Below are 22,662 nucleotides of genomic sequence, written 5' to 3'. Positions count from 1 at the left end.
TGCAAGCAGGTTTTTTCCACTGAAGCTAGGGGAGAAAAAAACCAGAGGACATGGGTTAAGGGTGAAAGAGGAGAAGGTTAAAGGGAACATTAGGAGGGGGCTTCTTCACACAGAGAGTGGTGGGAGTGTGGAATGAGCTGCCAGATGAAGTGGTAAATGCAGGATCACTTTTAACATCTAAGAAAAGCTTGGACATGTACATTGATGAGAGGTGTATGGAGGGATATGGTTCAGGTGCAGGTCAGTGGGACTTGGCACAAAAATGGTTCAGCTCAGCCAAGAAGGGCCAAAAGGCCTGTTTCTGTACTGTAATGTTCTATGGTTCTATCTACCACCTTACTCTCAGGAATACAGATATAGTTTCAAATAGGAATGGTGTGTGTCCTGGAACGGAAACCACAAGTGATCTTTCCAGTTGCCTGACATCCTTTTCCATCTAGGTGGTTAAGGTTGCTTGCACATAGCATACACACTGAGGCAACAAGATTGTGGTGGTGGAGATATGAATCCTTTGGACAGTGGATGTGGTACTACTGAAGTTGGTTGTTTTCTTCTAGATTATAGGAAGCTTCTTGAGTGGTATTGAAGATGCATACATCCTAGCCATTTGGAGTATTCTGACACACTCCTGACCACTTTGCAGATGGTGGAAAGGTACTACAGCAACAGCAGATGCATCACCCATTCACTGCAGTCAACCTTCAATCTGCATTTACAGACTAAGTGATTAAGTACCTGGTCCAGCTGAGATTTCTGTCAAGGGTGTCCACTAGGATATTGATGGTGGCAAACTCAGGAATGGCCATTCCTTTAAATGCCAAGATAAGCGCTCAGACCATCTCCTGATCTATCACTTTTGTAACATGTATGTTGTGTGCAGACATGGGCTACTTCATTTAATATACAGTTATGAAGAGAACTGAATTTTGCAGTTGTCCTCAATGTCCCCACTTGTGACCTAATAATGGAAGGTCATTGATGAAACCACTAAGGATGGTTTAGTTTTGGACACTATCCTGAGGAATTCATGCAGTATTGCCCAGTGGCTGGAATTATTGACCTCCAATAACCTCAACCATCTATCATTAAGTAAGGCATGACTTGAATCACTGGAGTGTTTTCCTCTTAATACTCATTGACCACAGTTTTACAAAGACACCTTCATACCACAATTGGTCAAATACTGCTTGATTCAAGCATAGTCACTCACATCTCCCCTTTGAAATACACCTCCTTCGTTTATTCTTGGATCAGTGCCATGATGAAATCTGGTTAGTAGGCCCAACCAATAAACACAAAATGAAAAGTGATTCCCACATAACTGACAAATACTGTAGATGCTTGAAATATGAGATAAAAATAGAAAATGCTGGAAATACTTATCAGGACAGGTAGCATCTGTAGAAAGACAAACTGAGTTAAGGTTTTAAGTTGAAAACAAATTATTAAAGAAGAGGCTTATGAAGTTGCCATAAAAAGCAGTAGCCTTAAGGATTGGGAAATTGTGGATGTCAACAGAGATGAACCAAGAACTTGTTTAAGAAAGGCACTGGACCAAATGATAGGAAACCAGTGAGACTGGACTCCTATACCTTGGAGAAACCAAATAGAGAATGGATGATTGCTTTGCATTGTGTCTATACACAGAGGTATTCCTCACTGTCCCCTTGCCTGTCACATTAATTCCCTTTGCACTGCCACTCTGACAATCCGTGGCCTCTTGCATTGTTACAACAAGTCCAAACACAAGCCTGAAGAGCTCATCTTTTTGGGCATGTTGTTGCCTGCAGGGCAGAATATTGAGTTCTCTAACTTCAAATATTTCACTGACGCTTTCTCCTTGCAATAAAACTGGCCATTTTTGCTGGACATATTCCAGAGTGTTACCATTAACATCAAATTACAATCACAAAGAAGCTTAATCTGATTTTAACCACTTAACTGCCACATAAAGTCATCCTGCCTCAGCCTATCAAGGAAGTTCTCTTCTTCCACCTGCCCCGTTCCCTATCTCTCTTCTACCTCTACTAACTTAATTCTCTCTTCCATAGTTCCAATGAAGGGTTGCAGGCCTAATTTGCCAACTACTTCTCTTTCCATAAATGCTGACTGAATTTGATAATCAACAGCTTTTTCCGGTGCCCTACTAGCTCTCTTTTTTGATTTGTAGAACTAAAAATTTTTAAAAAAGCATTCAGGACAACCAGCTCATAGATTGAAGGGATTGAAATAGAATGAGTTTAAGGTACAGTGGTTCAGCATGTGTTTAAATCTGAATGTCTGAAATTACTGCTCAAACATCCGCCAGGAAAAATAACCAAAATAAATTCTGTAACAGGCTGAATGACAGCATCTACAACTTAGTTAATAAAGGTAATCAAGCCTGCTAAGAAACTCACAGATGCTCCTCTCCTCTTGGGACTAAAACATTTCACTGACAACCAACAACTGTAATGAACTTAATTGATTCATAACTCTAGAAATCACGATTGACTTTACAAGTAAATAAATAGCCAAGATAGCTGCTTAGTGTTCTTCTACTTAACCATTTTAATAAAGTCCTTAAACCATTTAAACCAAAAGATTATCAGCTCTGCTGTAGCATCGCATTAGACACTGTCATTCATACAAGATAACTTTACTAGATGATGTTGCTATTACAAATTTATGATCTGAGCAGGGTATACTCTCAGGTTCACTAATAACAATCTCCTCTGTAGGTGAATTCCACGCACCATGATTAGTTCACCTTCGCTGCATAAAATTAAGTCAGATGACAGATCATGGTAGAGGAGATGGTGTGTTTATACTGGCAAATATTCTCCTGCTATTCAAATTTGGATACATCATTTAATCATACAGTTAGGTGTGTTTTTCTGCACAAACAGTGATGATTACAGAAATTTCATTTCATTTTATAGCATTCCTCAGAGCAATGAAAACAATACACACACTATATTACCCTATTAACATGCTCAGTACAATTTTAGTAATCAGTAATTTCTTCTACAGTGGCTTAGAATTAAGTTTGAAGAGAAAGTTAAGCAGCCTGAAAATTCATTTAGCATGTACTTTCTTAGCTGTAATAGAAACCAACCGACAGTACTCTATGCCTGAGGACTGGCTGGTTCACCTGACATTAAACTAGCTTCTAAACTGCAATATATTGCACAAACTTCCTTGTGCTGTACAGAACAGTCTTTTCTGGGATGTCAGTGGAACTCCATTCGTTTTAAATTGCTAAGGAAAAAACTGCAATTGTTTGTAGATGCTTCAGTAGAGTATAATACTTCATAGCAAAATTCAGATTTTACACTCTATGCTGCAAGCCACACTAAGTATATAAAAATATGAAATGGGTCAATCACCAGTTTACAGGCCACAATCTCATGCAGTTAAAACAGAAATTACCTAGTGTAATAAATATTTAACACATTGGATGAAATAAAGGAAACATGACAAACCTTTGGAAATGGATTCCTCGTATCGGTCTTCAAATATAATAGGAAGATTACTCCAGTCTCCATCTATGTCCAGACACTCAATAGGCAATGGAGGCATTCTAGTGAGGTAGGATGAATTTCGGACAGCTGCTGCGATCTGACTGTGACTTTGGATTCTGGAAGCAAAAAGAATAATTTTAGAACTTTTATAACCCCCTAACGTTCAGATAATTGGGTTCCAAGACACTAAGCTAGAATGGTAGGTGCCCACACGTGACAGGTTTAACATTTACCTCAAATTTTCAATGATGATATTCTCCAACCTGGAAAACTATTCTGATTCCTGTCAACTCTCCAATGAATGAAGATTTAAATGACACTTTTTTAAACCATTGATAATAAGGAAATTCAGACACAAATATCTACTGAGTTGCCTTTAATGATAAAATCACATGCAAAGGAGTCAGACAGAATAATAAGACCATAAAGTATCAGACAGAATAAGGTCAAATCTACTCCATCATTCAATATTGCCTGATATTTTTTCCCAACTCTGGGGGCAGGTTAAAGTAGTACTAAAGGCTGTGGAATTTTGGAATCTTCTTCCACAAATGTCAGTTTTTGATGTGCCAAATATTAATAGGATTGTCGCTTTCTAGGGTCGGTCCCATCCAAGTAATATAATGTACTTGGTTACCTCCAAAACATCCCCACACCTTAGTGAAGTCCACCTTCTTTCCTGTTTACAAACCTTTCCTGATCCTATCAATGATGACTGACTTGCGAACACAGAAGTACCATATTCTCAACAACTGATGATTGACAGCTGCAGCCCTCCAACTCCTATCAATTTCTCTCCAAATCATCTGGAGGGAACCCTCAGCCAACCTACACCTCCTATCAACTTACAGCCCTGTTCTTTCCTCTGATCCCTAGTTTAATCCCACTACCAATCTGCTGACTTAACCTCCTTGCGGAGTTGATCCCTCTGCCAACCTACTTACTAAAAACTTCTAATCCTTGGCCTGATTACTTTACCAATCATCAGCATGATTTCCCTTAGCTACTCTTGCCTGACGATGCCTTACTGTGTCTGACCAACTGATTCACCTTCAGATCGCTGCACTTATCACCATCCTCTATTCCACTATAGCCCTTTCCCGGTTCTGACTCCATCCTCACATAGCCTCACCCTGGACTTCTGGAAATCTCAAAAGGCCATCCCTATATGCAAGGTCCATCGAGTGAGACATGACCTTCTGGCCTGATGTACTACTGAAATTTTCAGCAGAGGGACTTGACCTGCTGCTTACTAACCTGATTGGTTAAATAATTTAAGCAGGCAAGTTAATATTCTAAAGCTAAGTGGGACCTTGACTTTATAAAGTGCATTGGTGTGAGCCAGCCCTGACTGTTAATCCTGGGTATCAATCCATAATCCCTGCAGAATGTAATGAAAACTGTCTAAAGATAATTTTCCTGTATGCATCAGCCCTATTCTGATCACACAGCTAAAATCTCAAGACAATAAAGTCAGACTTTAGTCGTTAGTTTAATGGGCACGGTTTGAAGATCAGATGTTACTAATTTCAATATTAAATTTAAATTTACTATTTTTTGAAGTAATGAGGCAGAGCCAACAACAATTCATCCTCTCTTTGCAGCCAACCTTTGCCATCTCTTATTCAATGTCAGTAAGACCAGGGCCCCAATTATTGACTTCAGGAGGAGCCAGACCTCAGTGGAGATTCAGTGGTGGAGAGGGTCCTCAGTGTTATCATTTCAGATCACCTATCCCAGGCACAGCACATAAGTGCAATTATGAAGAAATCAGGACAGCACCTCTATTTCCTTAGGAGTTTGTGAAGATCCAGCATGACATCTAAAACTTTGACGAACTTCTATAGATGTGTGGTGGAGAGTACTGGCTGGCTACATCAGAGCCTGCTATGGAAATACCAATGCTCTTGAATGGAAAATCCTCTAAGAAGTAATGGATACAGCCCAGTCCATCAGGGGTCAAGCCCTCTCCACCATTGAGCACATCTACATGGAGTGCTATTGCAGAAAAGCAGCATCCGTCATCAAGGTCCCCGACCACCCAGGTCATACTCTCTTCTCGCTGTTGCCATCAGGAAGAAGATAAAGGAGACTCAGGAGCCACACCACCAGGTTCAGGAACAATTATTACCCCTCAACCATTAGGATCTTGAATCAGAGGGGATAATTTCTCTGAACTTCACTTGTCCCATCATTGAAATGTTCCCACAAAGTATGGTCTTACTTTTAAGGACTCTTCATCTCATGTTCTTGATATTATTGCTTAATTATTTATTATTTTTCCTTCTCTCTTTCTGTATTTATACAGTTTGTTGTCTTTTGCACACTAGTTGAACACCCAAGTTGGGGCGGTCTTTCATTGATTCTATTATGGATTTATTGAGTATGCCCACAAAAAATGAATCTCCGGGTTTTATATGGTGACATATATGTACTTTGATAATAAATTTATTTTGAATTCTGAACTTTATTGGCCTATATACACCAGGAGTATATGATAAGCCAAAGGACTACATTAGCTTTAATCATAAATTGGTAGCTTTGCAGTTATCAGTCAACATTACCCAGGAGTTAAGGTTAATCTTTTCTTGCCTAAGGATTTGTTTATCTCTTACCTCAAAGTAAAGATTTCAGCGTCTCATGCTCACCTGCAGTCAATGGGGTGATTAACACACTTGAAAATTCAACAAGCTTGCACATTATCCTTATTTTCCATGCTTTTCCCATAAAAGCAAATAATATTTCCCACCTTATGAGGACTCAGTGGTGCCAAGGATGTTTCATAATCTCTTCTCTCCTCCACCAAAGGTAATGTTTTATCCTTGGGCTCCGTGACATCAGTAATCAGTCTCCATGTTACCATGTCCAAACACCTCTTTGGATGAACGAAGCTGAACTATGAGTGTTCTGACAGTTTCCAGCAGAATGCTTGAAGGGCATTGATCAGGCACATTTACCCTGGTTGATCTCTTGTCTTCATGGCACAAGAGTTCTGATATCATGAGCAGCCTCTCAGGCGACACTTTGCAAATCTCATTTATTCAGTACAAAGCACAAAGTCAAAAGCGCTGTCAAAATATGATTAATTGTATCCTAAAGCAACTGTAATTTAATATCAATATAAGTAAAAGGATACTTTTATTAAAATGGAGGGTTACTGGCAAAGCAATACAGACTGAGCCGAGGATGAGCAATGAGATACGCTGCCTAGAATTAATGATAACATTAAAAAGTAGTTAACTGATTTAATTTAAAGTTGCATTTCTTTCCCTTGGGTCAATAAAGCTATATTTTCCATCTGCTTAATTTATCAAGGAGGACATTTCCTTCCTAACTCTGAAAATGGTATGGAGCTCACGGGTTAACTAGAATCAGAATCAGGTTTATTATTCCTGTCTTACATGGGCATTTTTTTTTCTTATTTTATGGCAGCAGTTCAGTGTAAAGACCATAAATTACAAAATAAATAAACAGTGAATAAAAAGGAATATTGAGGTGGTGTTCATTGGTTCATGGAGCATTTGGAAATCTGATGATGGAGAAGAAGCTGTTCCTAAATAATGGGATGTGTCACCATCTGGGACATGCCCTCTTCTTATTCCTACTCACTGACGGTAGGAATAAGAAGAGCGCATGTCCCAGATGGTGAGAGTCCTTAATGATGGATGTTGCCTTCTTAGCGTGCTGCCTCTTGAAGATGCCTTTAATGGTAAGGAGAGTTGTGCCCATGGTGGAGCTGGCTGATTCTACAGCCCCTCAGCAGTCTCTTACATCCTGTGCATTGGAGCCTCCATTACAGACTTTGATGTAACCAGTCGGAATAGAGATTTGCAAGCTTTTGGTGACAGATTAAATCTCCTCAGACTTCTAAAGAAATAGAGCCATTGGTACAATCACGAAGAAGGCATATAAATGTATCAGGCCCAAAACACATTTAGAGATGTTGACATCAGGAAGTTGAAGCTGCTCACTCTTTCCACCACTGACCCCTCAATGAGGACTGGTGCATGCCCTCCTGAATTCCACAATCAACTTCTTGGTCTAGCTGACATTGTGTGCGAGGTTCTTGTTGTGACATCACTATCCTGTTAATCTAACTCACTGTTGTAAGCATCCTCATTACCATCTGAGGTTCTATCAATAACAGAGATGTTATCTGCAAACTTAAAAATGGCATTTGAGCTGTGCTTAGCCACATAATCATGAGTGTGGAGAGTCGAGCAGCGGGCTGAGCATGCATCCTTGAGGTGACTGTCAGGGAGGATGAGGTATTATCTCCAATCTGTACCGACTGTTTTCTCCCGATGAAGAAGCCAAGGATCCAGTTGCAGAGAGGGGCCCAGATTGAGAAACTTAGTGACTAATGCTGAGAGGATGAAAGTTCTTAACACCAAGCTATAATTGATAAAAAGCGACTTGATATATGCTTTCCTGTTGTTCAAAGCAGTGAGAGAGGCTGTGAGATTGCATTCTCTGAAGATCTATTACGATGCTAAGTGAATTGCAGTGGGTCCAGATCCTTGCTTTGAAGGAGTCAATTCCAACCATAAGCACATCATTGGAGTAAATGCTGGTGCCACTGGGTGATAGTCATTGAGGCAACTCACCCTGGTCTTCTTGGGCACTAGTATAACTGCTTTCCTTTTGAAGCAGGTGGAACCTCAGACTACAACAATGAGAGGTTTAAAATGTCCTTGAACACTCCAGCCTGTTGGTTGTCACAGGTTATCAAAACCTGGCCAGATCAACATCAGGGCCAGATGCTTTCCGAGGGTTCATCGTCTTGATGGATGTTCTGGCATCGATCTCAAAGACAAAGATCACAGGTTCATTGGATGCTGTGGGGATTTGTATAAGTGTAGTATTAATCTCCCTTTCAAATCCTATATAAAAGGCATTAAGCTTATTGGGAAGCGAAGCACTGCAGCTATTTATGCTGTTAGATTTCATTTTATAAGAATTAACAGCCTGCAAATCCTACCATAGCTGCTATGCACCGGGTTGTGTCTCAAATTTCACACCGAATCCCTTTTCAGTGTCACTCTGGACTCAAGATCATCAGTCTTAAATGCCAGAGATTTAGACCATAGCAGATGGCAAATTTCCTGGTTCATCCAGGGCTCCTAGTTAGTGAAAACATGGATGTTTTCAAAGGCACACTCATATCCACATCTTGATAAAATCAGTGACAGCTGTGGTCAGACCTGAAGATGAATTCCTTGTCCAATTTATCAGTTCAAAGCAGTCCTGTAAAATGCATCTCCACCTCCCTTAACCATAACTCATGGTCCTCACCATTCTTAGTTTGGTCCTTAGTCTCTGCCTATATTGCAGGAGTGGAAGTAGAGCCAGGTGATATGACCTGCTAAAGTGTAAGCATAGGTATGGGATGGGAAAGTAAACATTCTTGATGTTGATGTAGTAGTGAATGCATGTGTTGGCTCCTCTGGTTCACTAGGTGACATGTTGGTAGTAGTTGGCCAAAGACTTCTTCAAACTGACCTGATTGAAGTCCTCCGTGTTGATCAGGACAGCATCAGGATGCACTGTCTTATGACTATTGATTTCAGTACTCAGCTCCTTCAGTGCCAGCTTGACATTTAATGTTTACTACAAACACCACTTAGCTATATGAAAGGTCAACACTCAATTCAGCATATAGACTATGGGTCAACTTTCCTCTTACTCACACAGGAAGATTTAAAGGTGACCTATATAAATTTTTAAATCAAGATAATTGGAAATTTGGGCCGAACATATCTTTCAGGATGATACAGGTCAAAATCAAGTGACTTGTTAAATAATTAAGAAATGAACACAGTAGGAAAGGCACATGATTACTGCAAAAGACAATTCTTTTCTTTATCTGTAACACTTGCTTCAAGTGGGGGCGTCCAGAGACACTAGTTTGGTATCTCGATATTTACAAGGGTGTCAGACCTGAAATAATAAAACCAAACCGGTTTCTCTTTTCATAGATGTTGCCTGATCTGCTGACTGTTTCTCGTAATTTGGGTTTCTATTTCGGACATCCAGCATTTGCAATTTTCTTTTACAAGTCCTTTAGCCCCACCAAAATTCAATCTTTCCATATCTCCAGTTATTTGTGCAAATTGTTTTCCAGCCTTCAGCTGATTGTTCTCTTTATGTCACTTTGGCTCCTTGATCCCCATTGAGATGGTGCTGGTGAAGTACAGCAATGACTTTCTGGCAGCAAGAACAACCATTAATAAAGTAGTAATACTTTATTAATCACACTTTTTCTTGAAAACAATCACTGCAATCAATAACCTGTACCTTCCCTTTTGGAGTGGAGCTTTCGAACAGCCTGTACGACCTGGCATTTTTGTGGTGTGAAGTCTCAAAGGTGTAGGACGTTTGTGGCATGCTCTGGGCCTGAGAGCGGGGAACAAGCCAATGTTTGGCTGCTGGAGCAGACTTGGAGGTGATTTGAAGTGGCAGAAGCAAGGAGAGGCAGATTCAAGGCATCAGAGACTGGGCCCGAGAACGATGAGCAAGCTTAGGTTTGACCGATTTAAGCACTGCGCCAGGCGGAATTGGAAAATTTGGGTATAGATCAAATCAAGGCAACATATCCTGGACTTGACAGCATATTCAAGTGGCAGGGCCACTGAGAGCAAGGAATGACCCACTGTTTGGCTGACTTAAGTGCCGGGCCCAATTGAAAATGTCAGGGTGTCGGGGCCAGAGGGGAGGGAGGCCCAGTGATCAGCTTGCTTCTCAGTAAGGTTTACTTGTCACTATGCTGAACAAAAACTGGGGCCTGCAACGAATGGGTTCCTGGATCGGCTGTGAACTCATTTTCATGAAATTCAGTTCTGAATGTTAGTTACGTATTTCTATTGTTTGCACAATTTGTGCTTCTTTGGCACACTGGGTGTTTGAAGATATTTTTATTAATTTGTTCTGTTGGGTTTCTTTGTTTTGTGGCTACCCTGTAAGAAGACAAATCTCGAGGTTGTTTATAGTAAACATACTTTGATATCCCTCCTTATTCATAAAGGTATATATCCAGTCTTATTATCTTTCTCTTACTGGCTCTGGTCTCCTTGCTGAAAACACTAATATACGTTGTGTCTAATTATTTTTTTAAGTTGAAGATTCCAAATATTTCCAATCTGTTATTCTTGTTTATGGGAAAACAATTGAGAGGATTAATGAATCCACGGTATTCTACATTTGTGATTGAAAGCAAGGCCCACAGCTCTACTTCTACCTTCCTTTTTTATGAAGAAACCATCACTTGTACATGTCAATACTCAGAATCCAAGCCCTAAATGATGGTTGATTTCCCCACTGAAGTGTACAGACCTATGGGCCTTGTGCTCATCAGCTGGAAGACAAAGATCTTTTACCATGTTGCCCCTTGCAACACATTGCAATCAACCTGACAACTGAGATCCAGACAGAGAACGTAAGGCGATGACTGCTGCCAGCAGCTAACAGCTACAGCTGTGCAAAGCATGATGCAAAACAGGAGAAGCCAATTTCACATGAGCAACAATTTATTGTGAGAAGAAAAATAGATATGAGTCATAGCCACACCAGAGCAGAAAACTGTGCAGCGTCTTCAGTTCGAAGAAACAGAAGAACAGATGGCCTGTGATGCTCTCTGAGAATTTCCAAAGACATTGGTAACAATAACATTGAAAAGTTGTTCTCTATTGTAGTATCATAGAATGTATCAGGTATTGTTCTTAGAAACCATCTGTAGTGAGCAGACTGTGAAATAATGTTTTAAACAAAACCTTCATTAAATAAAGAACTATATTTCCCTGAGACACATTATTTTCAGTAAGGGGTAATTTGGCTTTGTTGGCATTCAAGGTTTCCAAAGCAGGCAGAAGAGCTTGTGGTGCCTATGCTAATAAGTGATCACTAGAGGTTAAAATGGTGAAATGCTTAGCTGGGAAGACATGGTAGTTAGACCCACATGGGAAAACTTTCCAGAGCAATCAATTCCTTGAACCCTATTTCTCATTGACTTAAATGTTTGAAGAGTCCCAACAATCTGAATAATGACTTCTGTATAAACATATAAATAAAAAAAGCATCAAGTAAGGTTCCCCATGCGAGGCTTATTCAGAAAGCAATGAGACATGGGATCCAAGGAGACCTTGCTTTGTGGATCTAGAACTGGCTTGCCCACAGAAGGCAAAGGGTGGTTGTAGATGTTTGTATTCTGCATGGAGGTCGCAGACCAGTGGTATTCCACAGAGATCTGTTCTGGGACAACTCCTCCTTATGATTTTTATAAATGACCTGGATGAGGAAGTTGAAGGGTGGGTTAGTAAGTTTGCTGGTGACACAGAAGTTGATGGTGTGTGGATAGTCTGGAGGGTTATCAGAGGTTACAGTGAGACATCGATAGGATGCAGAACTGGGCTGAGAAGTGGCAGATGGAGTTCAATCTAGAGAAGTGTGAAGTGGTTCATTTTGGTAGGTCAAGTTTAAAGACAGAATATAATATTAAGGCAAGACTCTTGGCAGTGTGGAGGATCAGCAAGATCTTGGGCACCGTGTCCATGGGACACTCAAATCTGCTGCGCAGGCTGACAGTGTTGTTAAGAAGGTACATGGTGTGTTGGCATTCATCAACTGTGGGATTCAGTTCAAGAGCTGTGAGGTAATGTTGCAGCTATATAAGACCTTGGTTAGACCCTACTTGGAATACTGTGATCAGTTCTGGCCACCTCACTACAGGAAAGATATGGATATTATAGGGAGAGTGCAGAAGGGATTTACAAGGTTGTTGCTTGGATTGGAAGGCATACCTTATGAGAATAGGTTGAGTGAACTTGGCCTTTTCTCCTTGGAGCGACGGAGGATGACAGGTGACCTGACAGAAGTGTATAAGATGATGAGAGGCATTGATCATGTGGATAGCCAGAGGATTTTCCCCAGGGCTGAAGTGGCTAACATGAGGGGGCATAGTTTTAAGGTGCTTGAAAGTAGACACGAGGGGGATGGCAGAGGTACGTTTTTCACACATAGAGTGATGGGTGCGTGGAATGCACTGCCAGTGACAGTAGTAGAAGTGGATGCAATATGGTCTTTTAAGAGGCTCCTAGGTAGGTACATAGAGCTTAGAAAAACAGTGGGCTATGCAGTAAGGAAACTCTAGGTAATTTGTAGAGTAGGTTAAACCTTGACGTAGCGCGCCAAGGTTTAAAAAGCTGAACACCATATACAGCAGCCATCATTGTAGCGGCCATTGTCGGAGTGGACTGAGTCAGAGTGGGACGGCTTTGGCTCAAACAGGCTTCGGCGAAAACAGGTAAAGGCCAGGGTAGGTTCTGGTAAGTTTTTTTGTTCAGATTGTTTAGTGCAGAGACAATACCAGGCAGGATGTTGGAATGCTCCTCTTGCAGGATGTGGGAAGTCAGGGAGCCCTCTGGTGTCCCTGACAACGACACCTGCAAGAAGTGCATCCAGCTGCAGCTCCTGACAAACCGCGTTAGGGAACTGGAGCAGGAGCTGGATGATCTGCGGATCATTCGGGAGAATGAGGAGATTATAGATCGTAGCTACAGGGAGGTAGTTATGTCAAAGGAGCAGAGCACAGGAAATTGGGTCACTGTCAGGCGAGGGAAGAGGAAAGGGCAGGCAGAGCAGGGTTCCCCTGTGGCCATTCCCCTCAACAACAAGTATACCGCATTGGATACTGTTGAGGGGGATGACTTACCTGGGACAAGCTGCAGTAGCCATATCTCTGGCACTGGGTCTGGCTCTGCAGTGCAGAAGGGAGGGTGGATAAAGAGGAGAGTGGTAGTGATAGGAGACTCGATAGTTAGAGGTGCAGATAGGAGGTTCTGTGGTCGTGACAGAGAATCCAGGATGGTTTGTTGCCTCCCAGGTGCCAGGATCAAGGATGTCTCTGATCGCTTACATGACATTCTGAAGTGGGAGGGTGACCAGCCAGATGTCGTGGTGCACATCGGTACCAATGACCTAGCAAAGAAGAGTAAGGAGGTCCTGGAGAGTGAGAATAGAGAGCTTGGTAGGAAGTTGAAAAGCAGGACCTCGAGAGTGGTAATCTCAGGATTGCTACCTGTGTTACGTGCCAGTGAGGGTAGGAATAGGATGCTCTGGAGGATGAATAAATGGCTGAGGAACTGGTGTAGGGGGCAAGGTTTCAGATTTCAGGATCATTGCGACCTCTTCTGGGGCAGGTGGGACCTGTACAAGAGCGACGGGTTAAACTTGAACTACAGGGGGACCAATATCCTTTCAGGGAGGTTTGTTAGTGCTATTGGGGAGGCTTTAAACTAGATTTGCAGGGCGATGGGAACCAGAGTGCCAGAGCTGACAGTGTGGCTGGGGTAAAAATAAATGATATTAAATTTCAAGCAAATCCGCTAATAGAAAGGTTGTTAATGGTGGTAAAAATCTTCTGAGGTGTATATATTTCAATGCTAGGAGTATTGCGGGGAAGGCGGATGAGTTGAGGGTGTGGATTGACACGTGGAATTATGACGTTATAGCAATTAGTGAAACTTGGCTACAGGAGGGGCAGGACTGGCAGCTTAATATTCCAGGGTTCCGATGTTTCAGATGTGATCGAGGCAGAGGAATGAAAGGTGGGGGAGTAGCATTGCTTGTTAGGGATAATATTACAGCAGTGCTCAGGCAGGACAGATTAGAGGGCTTGTCTACTGAGTCCTTATGGGTGGAGCTGAGAAACAGGAAAGGTATGGCCACATTAGTGGGATTGTATTACAGACCATCCAATAGTCAACGAGACTTGGAAGAGCAAATCTGCAGAGAGATAGCAGGCAACTGCAGGAAACATAAAGTTGTGGTGGTAGGGGATTTTAATTTTCCATATATTGATTGGGACTCCCATACTGTTAGGGGTCTAGATGGTTTAGAGTTTGTAAAATTTGTTCAGGAAAGTTTTCTAAATCAATATATAGTGGGACCAACTAGAGGGGATGCAATATTGGATCTCCTGTTAGGAAACGAGTTAGGACAAGTGACGGAAGTCTGTGTAAGGGAGCACTTTGGTTCCAGTGATCATAACACCATTAGTTTCAATTTGATCATGGACAAGGATAGATCTGGTCCTAGGGTTGAGGTTCTGAACTGGAAGAAGGCCAAATTTGAAGAAATGAGAAAGGATCTAAAAAGCGTGGATTGGGTCAGGTTGTTCTCTGGCAAAGATGTGATTGGTAGGTGGGAAGCCTTCAAAGGAGAAATTTTGAGAGTGCAGAGTTTGTATGTTCCTGTCAGGATTAAAGGCAAAGTGAATAGGAATAAGGAACCTTGGTTCTCAAGGGATATTGCAACTCTGATAAAGAAGAAGAGGGAGTTGTATGAAATGTATAGGAAACGGAGTAAATCAGGTGCTTGAGGAGTATAAGAAGTGCAAGAAAAATACTTAAGAAAGAAATCAGGAGGGCTAAAAGAAGACATGAGGTTGCCTTGGCAGTCAAAGTGAAGGATAATCCAAAGAGCTTTTACAGGTATATTAAGAGCAAAAGGAATGTAAGGGATAAAATTGGTCCTCTTGAAGATCAGAGTGGTCAGCTATGTGCAGAACCAAAGGAAATGGGGGAGATCTTAAATAGGTTTTTTGCGTCTGTATTTACTAAGGAAACTGGCATGAAGTCTATGGAATTAAGGGAATCAAGTAGTGAGATCATGGAAACTGCACAGATTGAAAAGGAGGAGGTGCTTGCTGTCTTGAGGAAAATTAAAGTGGATAAATCCCCGGGACCTGACAGGGTGTTCCCTCGGACCTTGAAGGAGACTAATGTTGAAATTGCGGGGGTCCTGGCAGAAATACTTAAAATGTCGCTGTCTACGGGTGAGGTGCCGGAGGATGGAGAGTGGCTCATGTTGTTCCGTTGTTTAAAAAAGGATCAAAAAGTAATTTGGGAAATTATAGGCCGGTAAGTTTAACATCGGTAGTAGGTAAGTTATTGGAGGGAGTACTAAGAGACAGAATCTACAAGCATTTGGATAGACAGGGACTTATTAGGGAGAATCAACATGGCTTTGTGCGTGGTAGGTCATGTTTGACCAATCTATTGGAGTTTTTCGAGGAGGTTACCAGGAAAGTGGATGAAGGGAAGGCAGTGGATATTGTCTACATGGATTTCAGTAAGGCCTTTGACAAGGTCCCACATGGGAGGTTAGTTAGGAAAGTTCAGTCGCTAGGTATACATGGAGAGGTGGTAAATTGGCTTAGACATTGGCTCAATGGAAGAAGTCAAAGAGTGGTAGTAGAGAATTGCTTCTCTGAGTGGAGGCCTGTGACTACTGGTGTGCCACAGGGATCAGTGCTGGGTCCATTGTTATTTGTCATGAATATCAATGATCTGGATGATAATGTGGTAAATTGGATCAGCAAATTTGCTGATGATACAAAGATTGGAGGTGTAGTAGACAGTGAGGAAGGTTTTCAGAGCCTGCAGAGGGACTTGGACCAGCTGGAAAAATGGGCTGAAAAATGGCAGATTGAGTTTAATACAGACAAGTGTGAGGTATTGCACGTTGGAAGGACAAACCAAGGTAGAACATACAGGGTTAATGGTAAGGCACTGAGGAGTGCAGTAGAACAGAGGGATCTGGGAATACACATACAAAATTCCCAAAAAGTGGTGTCACAGGTAGATAGGGTCGTAAAGAGAGCTTTTGGTACATTGGCCTTTATTAATCAAAGTATTGAGTATAAGAGCTGGAATGTTATGATGAGGTTGTATAAGGCACTGGTGAGGTCGAATCTGGAGTATTGTGTTCAGTTTTGGTCACCAAGTTACAGGAAGGATATAATTAAGGTTGAAAGAGTGCAGAGAATGTTTACAAGGATGTTGCCAGGACTTGAGAAACTCAGTTACAGAGAAAGGTTGAACAGGTTAGGACTTTATTCCCTGGAGCATAGAAGAATGAGGGGAGATTTGATAGAGGTATATAAAATTATGATGGGTATAGATAGAGTGAATGCAAGCAGGATTTTTCCACTGAGGCAAGGGGAGAAAAAAAAGAGGACAGGGGTTAAAGGTGAGGGGGGAAAAGTTTAAAGGGAACATTAGGGGGGGCTTCTTCACACAGAGAGTGGTGGGAGTATGGAATGAGCTGCCAGATGAGGTGGTAAATGCGGGTTCCTTTTTAACATTTAAGAATAAATTGGACAGGTACATGGATGGGAGGTGTATGGAGGGATATGGTCCGTGTGCAGGTCAGTGGGACTAGGCAGAAAGTGGTTCGGCACAGCCAAGAAAGGCCAAAAGGCCCGCTTCTGTGCTGTAGTTTCTATGGTTCTATGGTTATATGGTCGGCACATCATTGTGGGCCAAAGGGCCTGTAACGTGCGGTAGATTTCTATGTTCTATGTTCTAAGTTAAGTTCTATGTTAAGTTCTAAGTACATTGGCAGTAACACCTCCAGAGACCAATCATCAACAAAAAAGAAGAACCACCTCAGATGTTGGACATGAGTGACAATCGGGACTCCTGTAGAACTGAGCTGGACAGATTGGGAAAAAGTGGGCAATACTCTACTCTTAATGCACCAGTGCCAGAATAGTTTACAAACATTTTTTTTGGAAAAAAATATATAAGAAGGATTTGGAATAAACAAAGCAAATGTATGCTGCCAAACATATGAAGTGTTTTATTTTCTATAGCTAATCAAAACACAATATTTTACAGTAAACAAAACATGGATCAATTTGCATACCTTGGTAGCCAACTCTCAGTTGACAATGATGGCAATAATCATTCTTCTTTCCAATGTTCTATATAACCTTCAGCTGACTGAGGAAAAGGACTTTTGAAGACCAAGACATGGGACTAATCTCTTACTCTACTGGGTGACCGTTTTTTAAAAAAATCCTTCTGCATGCTTTAGAGACAAAAGAAGGTACTTAAAAGTAGTAGCATGAGACCTCCAGGAAGATGTTCGCAATGCCTCCTAGGGAAAAATGTAACATACTCAGACACTCAGGGGAACCTCTGCCTTGCAACACAAAGTGAAGAAGAGTCACTGAGCACCTTAACTCTGTAGGGCAGTGACAAATGAAACCAAAGTGCAAATAGGGGAGGCGTGTACAACATCCTAAACTAGAACATTGGCCCACTTCATGAATCACCAGCTGCCACCTGCTAACAGAGCATCCAGATCCCATAAAACACTTATCGGTAAAGTTTGATGCACAGAAATAGATTGGAAGCAAGTCATCCAAGTCCTGGAGAACTGCCCAAGCGTAAGTGACTCCCTGATCATTCACCCTTCCTGCCCAAGAAGGCATTTCACCACTGCTTCACCAAAAGAACTTAAAAAGTAATTGTCAGCGGTATACTTCCATTTACTTATCACTCATCCATCTAATAACCGATAGCCTGGCCCAAAGAATAGAAACATGCTAGCACAAGTACTTCCTACACAGAAAAAGATGTTAACTGAGAACTTAGAAAATAAAATTTGCTTAATAGAAAAGTAGCACCTGATAATAATTAACAAAAATACTCACATGTGTTCCTGGAATGTAAGTGCCATCTGTTTCTGGTGTTCCATGTAGAAGAAGGCCTCTGAGAATCTTCTTACCTGTGCACAAACAAATAAGAATCTCAGTTCTCTCCCTAATTATATAAACACTTACTTTGTGTCTTTACTGATCTTTCAGCATATTTTAAAATATTGAGTTTCTGACTCATTTGTACTCCTCAAACCAAACCTTAGGGAAGTATTAACTAAAGATATTCCCATGCACAGTTCAATCTTCTGTACAATGAAGTTTTTACCAAAATGACTATGAGATTAAAGAGACTCACTGGAGTGCAACACTGAGAGTGATTGTATGTATGGGTCAAGTGAAGTTCAAGTTCATCGTCAAGTTTAGACAGATAGATAGACATACTTTATTGATCCCGAGGGAAATTGGGTAAATTGTCATAAAAGTTTAATTGTCATTCAACCATGCATGAATATAACCAGACGAAACAGCATTACTCTGGGGCCAAGGTGCAAAACAAAGTGCCAACTGTACTTTACATCACAAGGCAAGTATAGCACAAATAAGACAGGAGTAAAATACAGGCACACAAAGAAGACATAAAATCAAAGTCCCCGAGTCCATGAATGTTGCAGCAGACTGCAGTTAAACACAACATATCTTGGTTTCTACTGAAAGAACACTGCAGGGCAGCATCAACTCCAGCATGGACACCATGCCACACTCTCCGGTGGAGGGCACCAACTCTAACACCCCTCTCCTGGGTAGCTGCTAACAAGTGACACCGCAGTTTAAGGCTTCATCTTTGCTATGACCGAGGCCACATGTTGTCTGCCTCCACCATTCAGCAGTAAAACAGTGAATCAGACTTCAGTATTCCACATTACCAATGTCCAACAGAGTCTTGCCATCATACAAAAAGCAACTAAAGCAATCACTCGCTGTTGGATTGCACATCGCCTTTTCACACCAACTCCTGGCTGACGGAGGTAGCAGTTATTTTGTATAACGATGTTAACAATAGAAACACTCTCTTGCTGAAATGATATACTAGTAACCCATGTTACTACATTTTTAGACAGCTAATTGATGGATCACAGTGAATTCGTGAACGGTTAGATTAATTTCTGTTCTTGAGAAATTTCTAGGACATCAAACAGGGAGTAAGGAGTAGATCATGGTGGACAAGTCTTCTAAATTTTTTGAAACAACGACTAAGGCAAGGAAAGAAGCATGCCTGTGGGTGATGTGGATTTTGAAATAGTAAATGATAAAGTCCCTCAAATGCTAAAGTTAAAGCCCATGGAATTGACTCAGCAAGAAAGCTGCCTGACCAGGAGATAGAGAGCAGTAACAATGACTCATTCACAAATTGACTGCATGTGATAAGTAGTATTCTGCAAAGATTTGTGTTGGGATTATACTACTCAATTTAATTGTAAATGACTCAAATGAAGGGTTAGTAAATGCATACCCAAGTTTACCATTATCAAACCACAAACAATATGCATGGAGGCAGAAAATTTCAGAGGCACTAACAAATAAACAAAACTGTGACAATGCCTTTCAATGTCGATTATGGCATGAAGTTATTCACATTAGACCAATAATAGCTCCTAAAGCAATTTAGGGGTTTCAATCCTTGGACCTTTAAAATGCATGGTGAGATTTGCAAAGTAATCAAACAGGCTCGTTTCCCTACCAATAGTGCTAAATATGAGGAGAACCTGCACAAATTGGGCATTAATTCCTGAAATTTAGGTTATTGACTGATATTTTTGAAGTGTTCATGATATTAAAGAAAATTGATATGTAGATTAGAGAAAGCAATTATTCTTGTTTCGAAAGTCAATAGTTAGAGTCTGAAAATGCTGGAAAGCAGGCCTAATTAACAGTCTTCCAAATAATGCAACTTATCCTCAGAACTAATTATATGGATCAACTCCACTCGGTCTACAAACGTGATTCCACATTGTCTGTTGCTTTAATTTCTTGTCTCTCATCTACTCTTGACCTGAATGTCCTCACCCTTCAATATCACAATCATTGAAACCACACAGGATTAAAGAATAGCAACACAGCATTTAGGTCAATAGATTATACATTTCAATACCAGGGTTAACAATTTGCTCAGTGATTTTTTTTTGCCAATTATATCTACCTCAAATTTAGCTCATATTTCTTCATTTGTTCCAGTACAATTATTTTAGCCTTGAACCATTATTCCTTTTGCTATTTAATCACCCTTGACTCCTACAATTATTACTTTACACTTTATTCTTTCCTATATCACACTGTTCTCTACATCCCAAAACCTGTTTAATTTCCCATTTACATCTACTAGGTACCTCTAATTTCTCTTCCAAATTCAAAACAAATCCCATGTGCAACTTGTATAATTTCAGTCAACCATAGTTGACTTCTTACCAGTTAAAGATTTGACTTACTTAATATCCAGATCAATAGATTTGTTGCAAGAAAAATGTAGTTTCTAATCTACTAAGAATTCTGCCTCACAACTAAGTCTCACTCTCAAGTATTGGTAGAAACCAGCCAGATTGGTGAAAGCAGACGCATGCAGAATGGCCTGGTAAACCCTACAACAGTAAATATGATCACAAACAAGAATATCAGCAGATGCTGGAAATCTAAGCAAAAAACAAAAGGCTGGAGGAACTCAGCAGGCCAGATAGCATCTATAGAAAAAAGTACAGTCGATGTTTTGGCAGTAAATATTTTGGCTGCTTCTTCATAATCCTACAAGTTGGAAGGAATAAATATCCAGAAGCAAAGTAATCACCATACATGGAAGGCAGAGGAAATCATTGGGAATCTTTGTGGCCTAACTGGAGTTTCGTGAATGATGAATCCTAAATAGTTACAAAAACAAACTGTGGCACCACTACCCTCAGACTGTGATGGTCCTGGCGTAAGAAAGCTGTCACATCTTCCTGAAGAGTCGTGCTGACCCGGAACTGGTTCCACAGAGCAACAAGGCAGGAACAGAGCTGCTGCAGATCCTTGCTGATCTGTTCTGCCACTTTATCTGGACTGCTAAACATCTGCAAAAAGTCAAATAAAATCATTACATCAAGATAACAAACTTCAGGACTGGAAATATTAAGCTTATTGCATCATTTTACTCTCTCTGAGGGATAAGCAGGTACTTAAAAAGGAGCAGAAAGAATTACAGCAGGAAGGTGGGGACGCCTGCCGAAACCAGGGCAGAAGTGGGAAGAAAAACATTATCTCCTGTAGGCGTTCTTCTCACTCAACACAGAAACACTTCTATTTTTTGAGATGCATGTAACTAAAGCAATTGCCTCTTTCTAACGTCTTTATACCATCCTATGCTTCATCTTAAGAAGCATAGAAACATACAGTAAGCTGACAGGCCATTTATAAGAACATAAGAAATAGGAGCAGGAGTAGGCCATCCAGCCCATCGAGCCTGCACCGCCATTAAATAAGATCATGGCTAATCTGTCCATAAACTCAGCTCCATCTGCCTCTCTTTTCCCCATAACCCTTAATTCCCCTATTATGTAAAAATCTATCTAACTGTATCTTAAGATATATTTAGTGAAGAAGCCTCAACTGCTTCCCTGGGCAGAGAAATCCACAGATTCACCACTCTCTGGGAAAATCAGTTTCTCCTCAGCTCCGTCCTAAATCTTCTCCCCTGAATCTTGAGGCAATGTCCCCCAGTTCTAGTCTCACCTACCAATGGAAACAACTTTCCTATTTCTATCTTATCTATCCCTTCCAAAATTTTTTTATGTTTCTATAAAATCCCCTCTCATTCTTCTGAATTCCAGAGAGTATAGACCCAGGCGACTCAATCTCTCCTCATAGGTTAACCCCTTCATTCCTAGAATCAACCTGGTGAACCTCCTCTGCACTGCCTTCAAAGCCAGTATATCCTTCCTCAAGTATGGAGACCAGAACTGCACACAGTGCTCCAGGTGCAGCCTCACCAGTACCCTGTATAGTTGCAGCATGACCTCCCTGCTCTTGAATTCAATTCCTCCAGCAATGAAGGCCAACATTCCATTTGCCTTCTTAATAACCTGTTGTACCTGCAAGCCAACTTTTTGCAATTCATGCACAAGCACTCCCAAGTCCCTCTGCACAACAGCATACGGCAATCTTTCACCATTTAAATAATAATTTGCTCTTCTATTTAACCCACCAGCTCCACGATGAACATCAAGGACCCATTTACATCAATCCTAATTTTTATTACTCCCATATTTCCAGGTTCTAGTACTAGAGGCAATTTACAATGGCCAATTAACCTATCAACCTACATCACAATGTTAATTTACTGATTTAACATAACCTCTTTTTTTAAAAAAAAGAACCAAGCAGTACAATCTGGCCAGACAGCAGAGTTGTCATAAGAAGATAAAGATGATCACTTGGGTTACACATGGAACTACCATCGCAGATGCGGATTCTCACATTAATTTAAGAGGATAAAGTGGAGTCTACATCTCGAAGGAGTGGCCCAGTGGGAAGAGGAAACAATATTCAAGGTTAAGGGAATGTTGTGCACGGTAACGCCACAGACAGGACATCCTGAGGCCTCAGATGGAGACAAAAGCCCAACATAACCATTAGAAGGAAGGGATTGTCTCATATACCACCCGCCTATGGGACTCATCAGCCACCTCTTCT

The 22,662-nt window shown here is 41.0% G+C and overlaps 1 protein-coding gene across 2 annotated transcripts in view; it reads right to left on the bottom strand.

The window, feature by feature from the left end:
• Positions 1-22,662, bottom strand: part of fam135b (family with sequence similarity 135 member B) — a 392,129-nt gene that overhangs the window by 57,524 nt on the left and 311,943 nt on the right. For both annotated transcript variants that reach the window (XM_072259585.1, XM_072259586.1), the window contains 3 exons: positions 20,889-21,044; positions 18,001-18,074; positions 3,465-3,619 (listed from right to left, as the gene is read on the bottom strand). In XM_072259585.1, the coding sequence (XP_072115686.1) occupies positions 3,465-3,619; positions 18,001-18,074; positions 20,889-21,044 (385 nt within the window). The remainder of the gene's footprint in view (positions 1-3,464; positions 3,620-18,000; positions 18,075-20,888; positions 21,045-22,662) is intronic.

This window comes from Mobula birostris, chromosome 1, assembly GCF_030028105.1.
Source record: "Mobula birostris isolate sMobBir1 chromosome 1, sMobBir1.hap1, whole genome shotgun sequence".
Taxonomy (NCBI): Eukaryota; Metazoa; Chordata; class Chondrichthyes; order Myliobatiformes; family Myliobatidae; genus Mobula; species Mobula birostris.
This window is presented reverse-complemented; position numbering and strand designations above follow the sequence as displayed.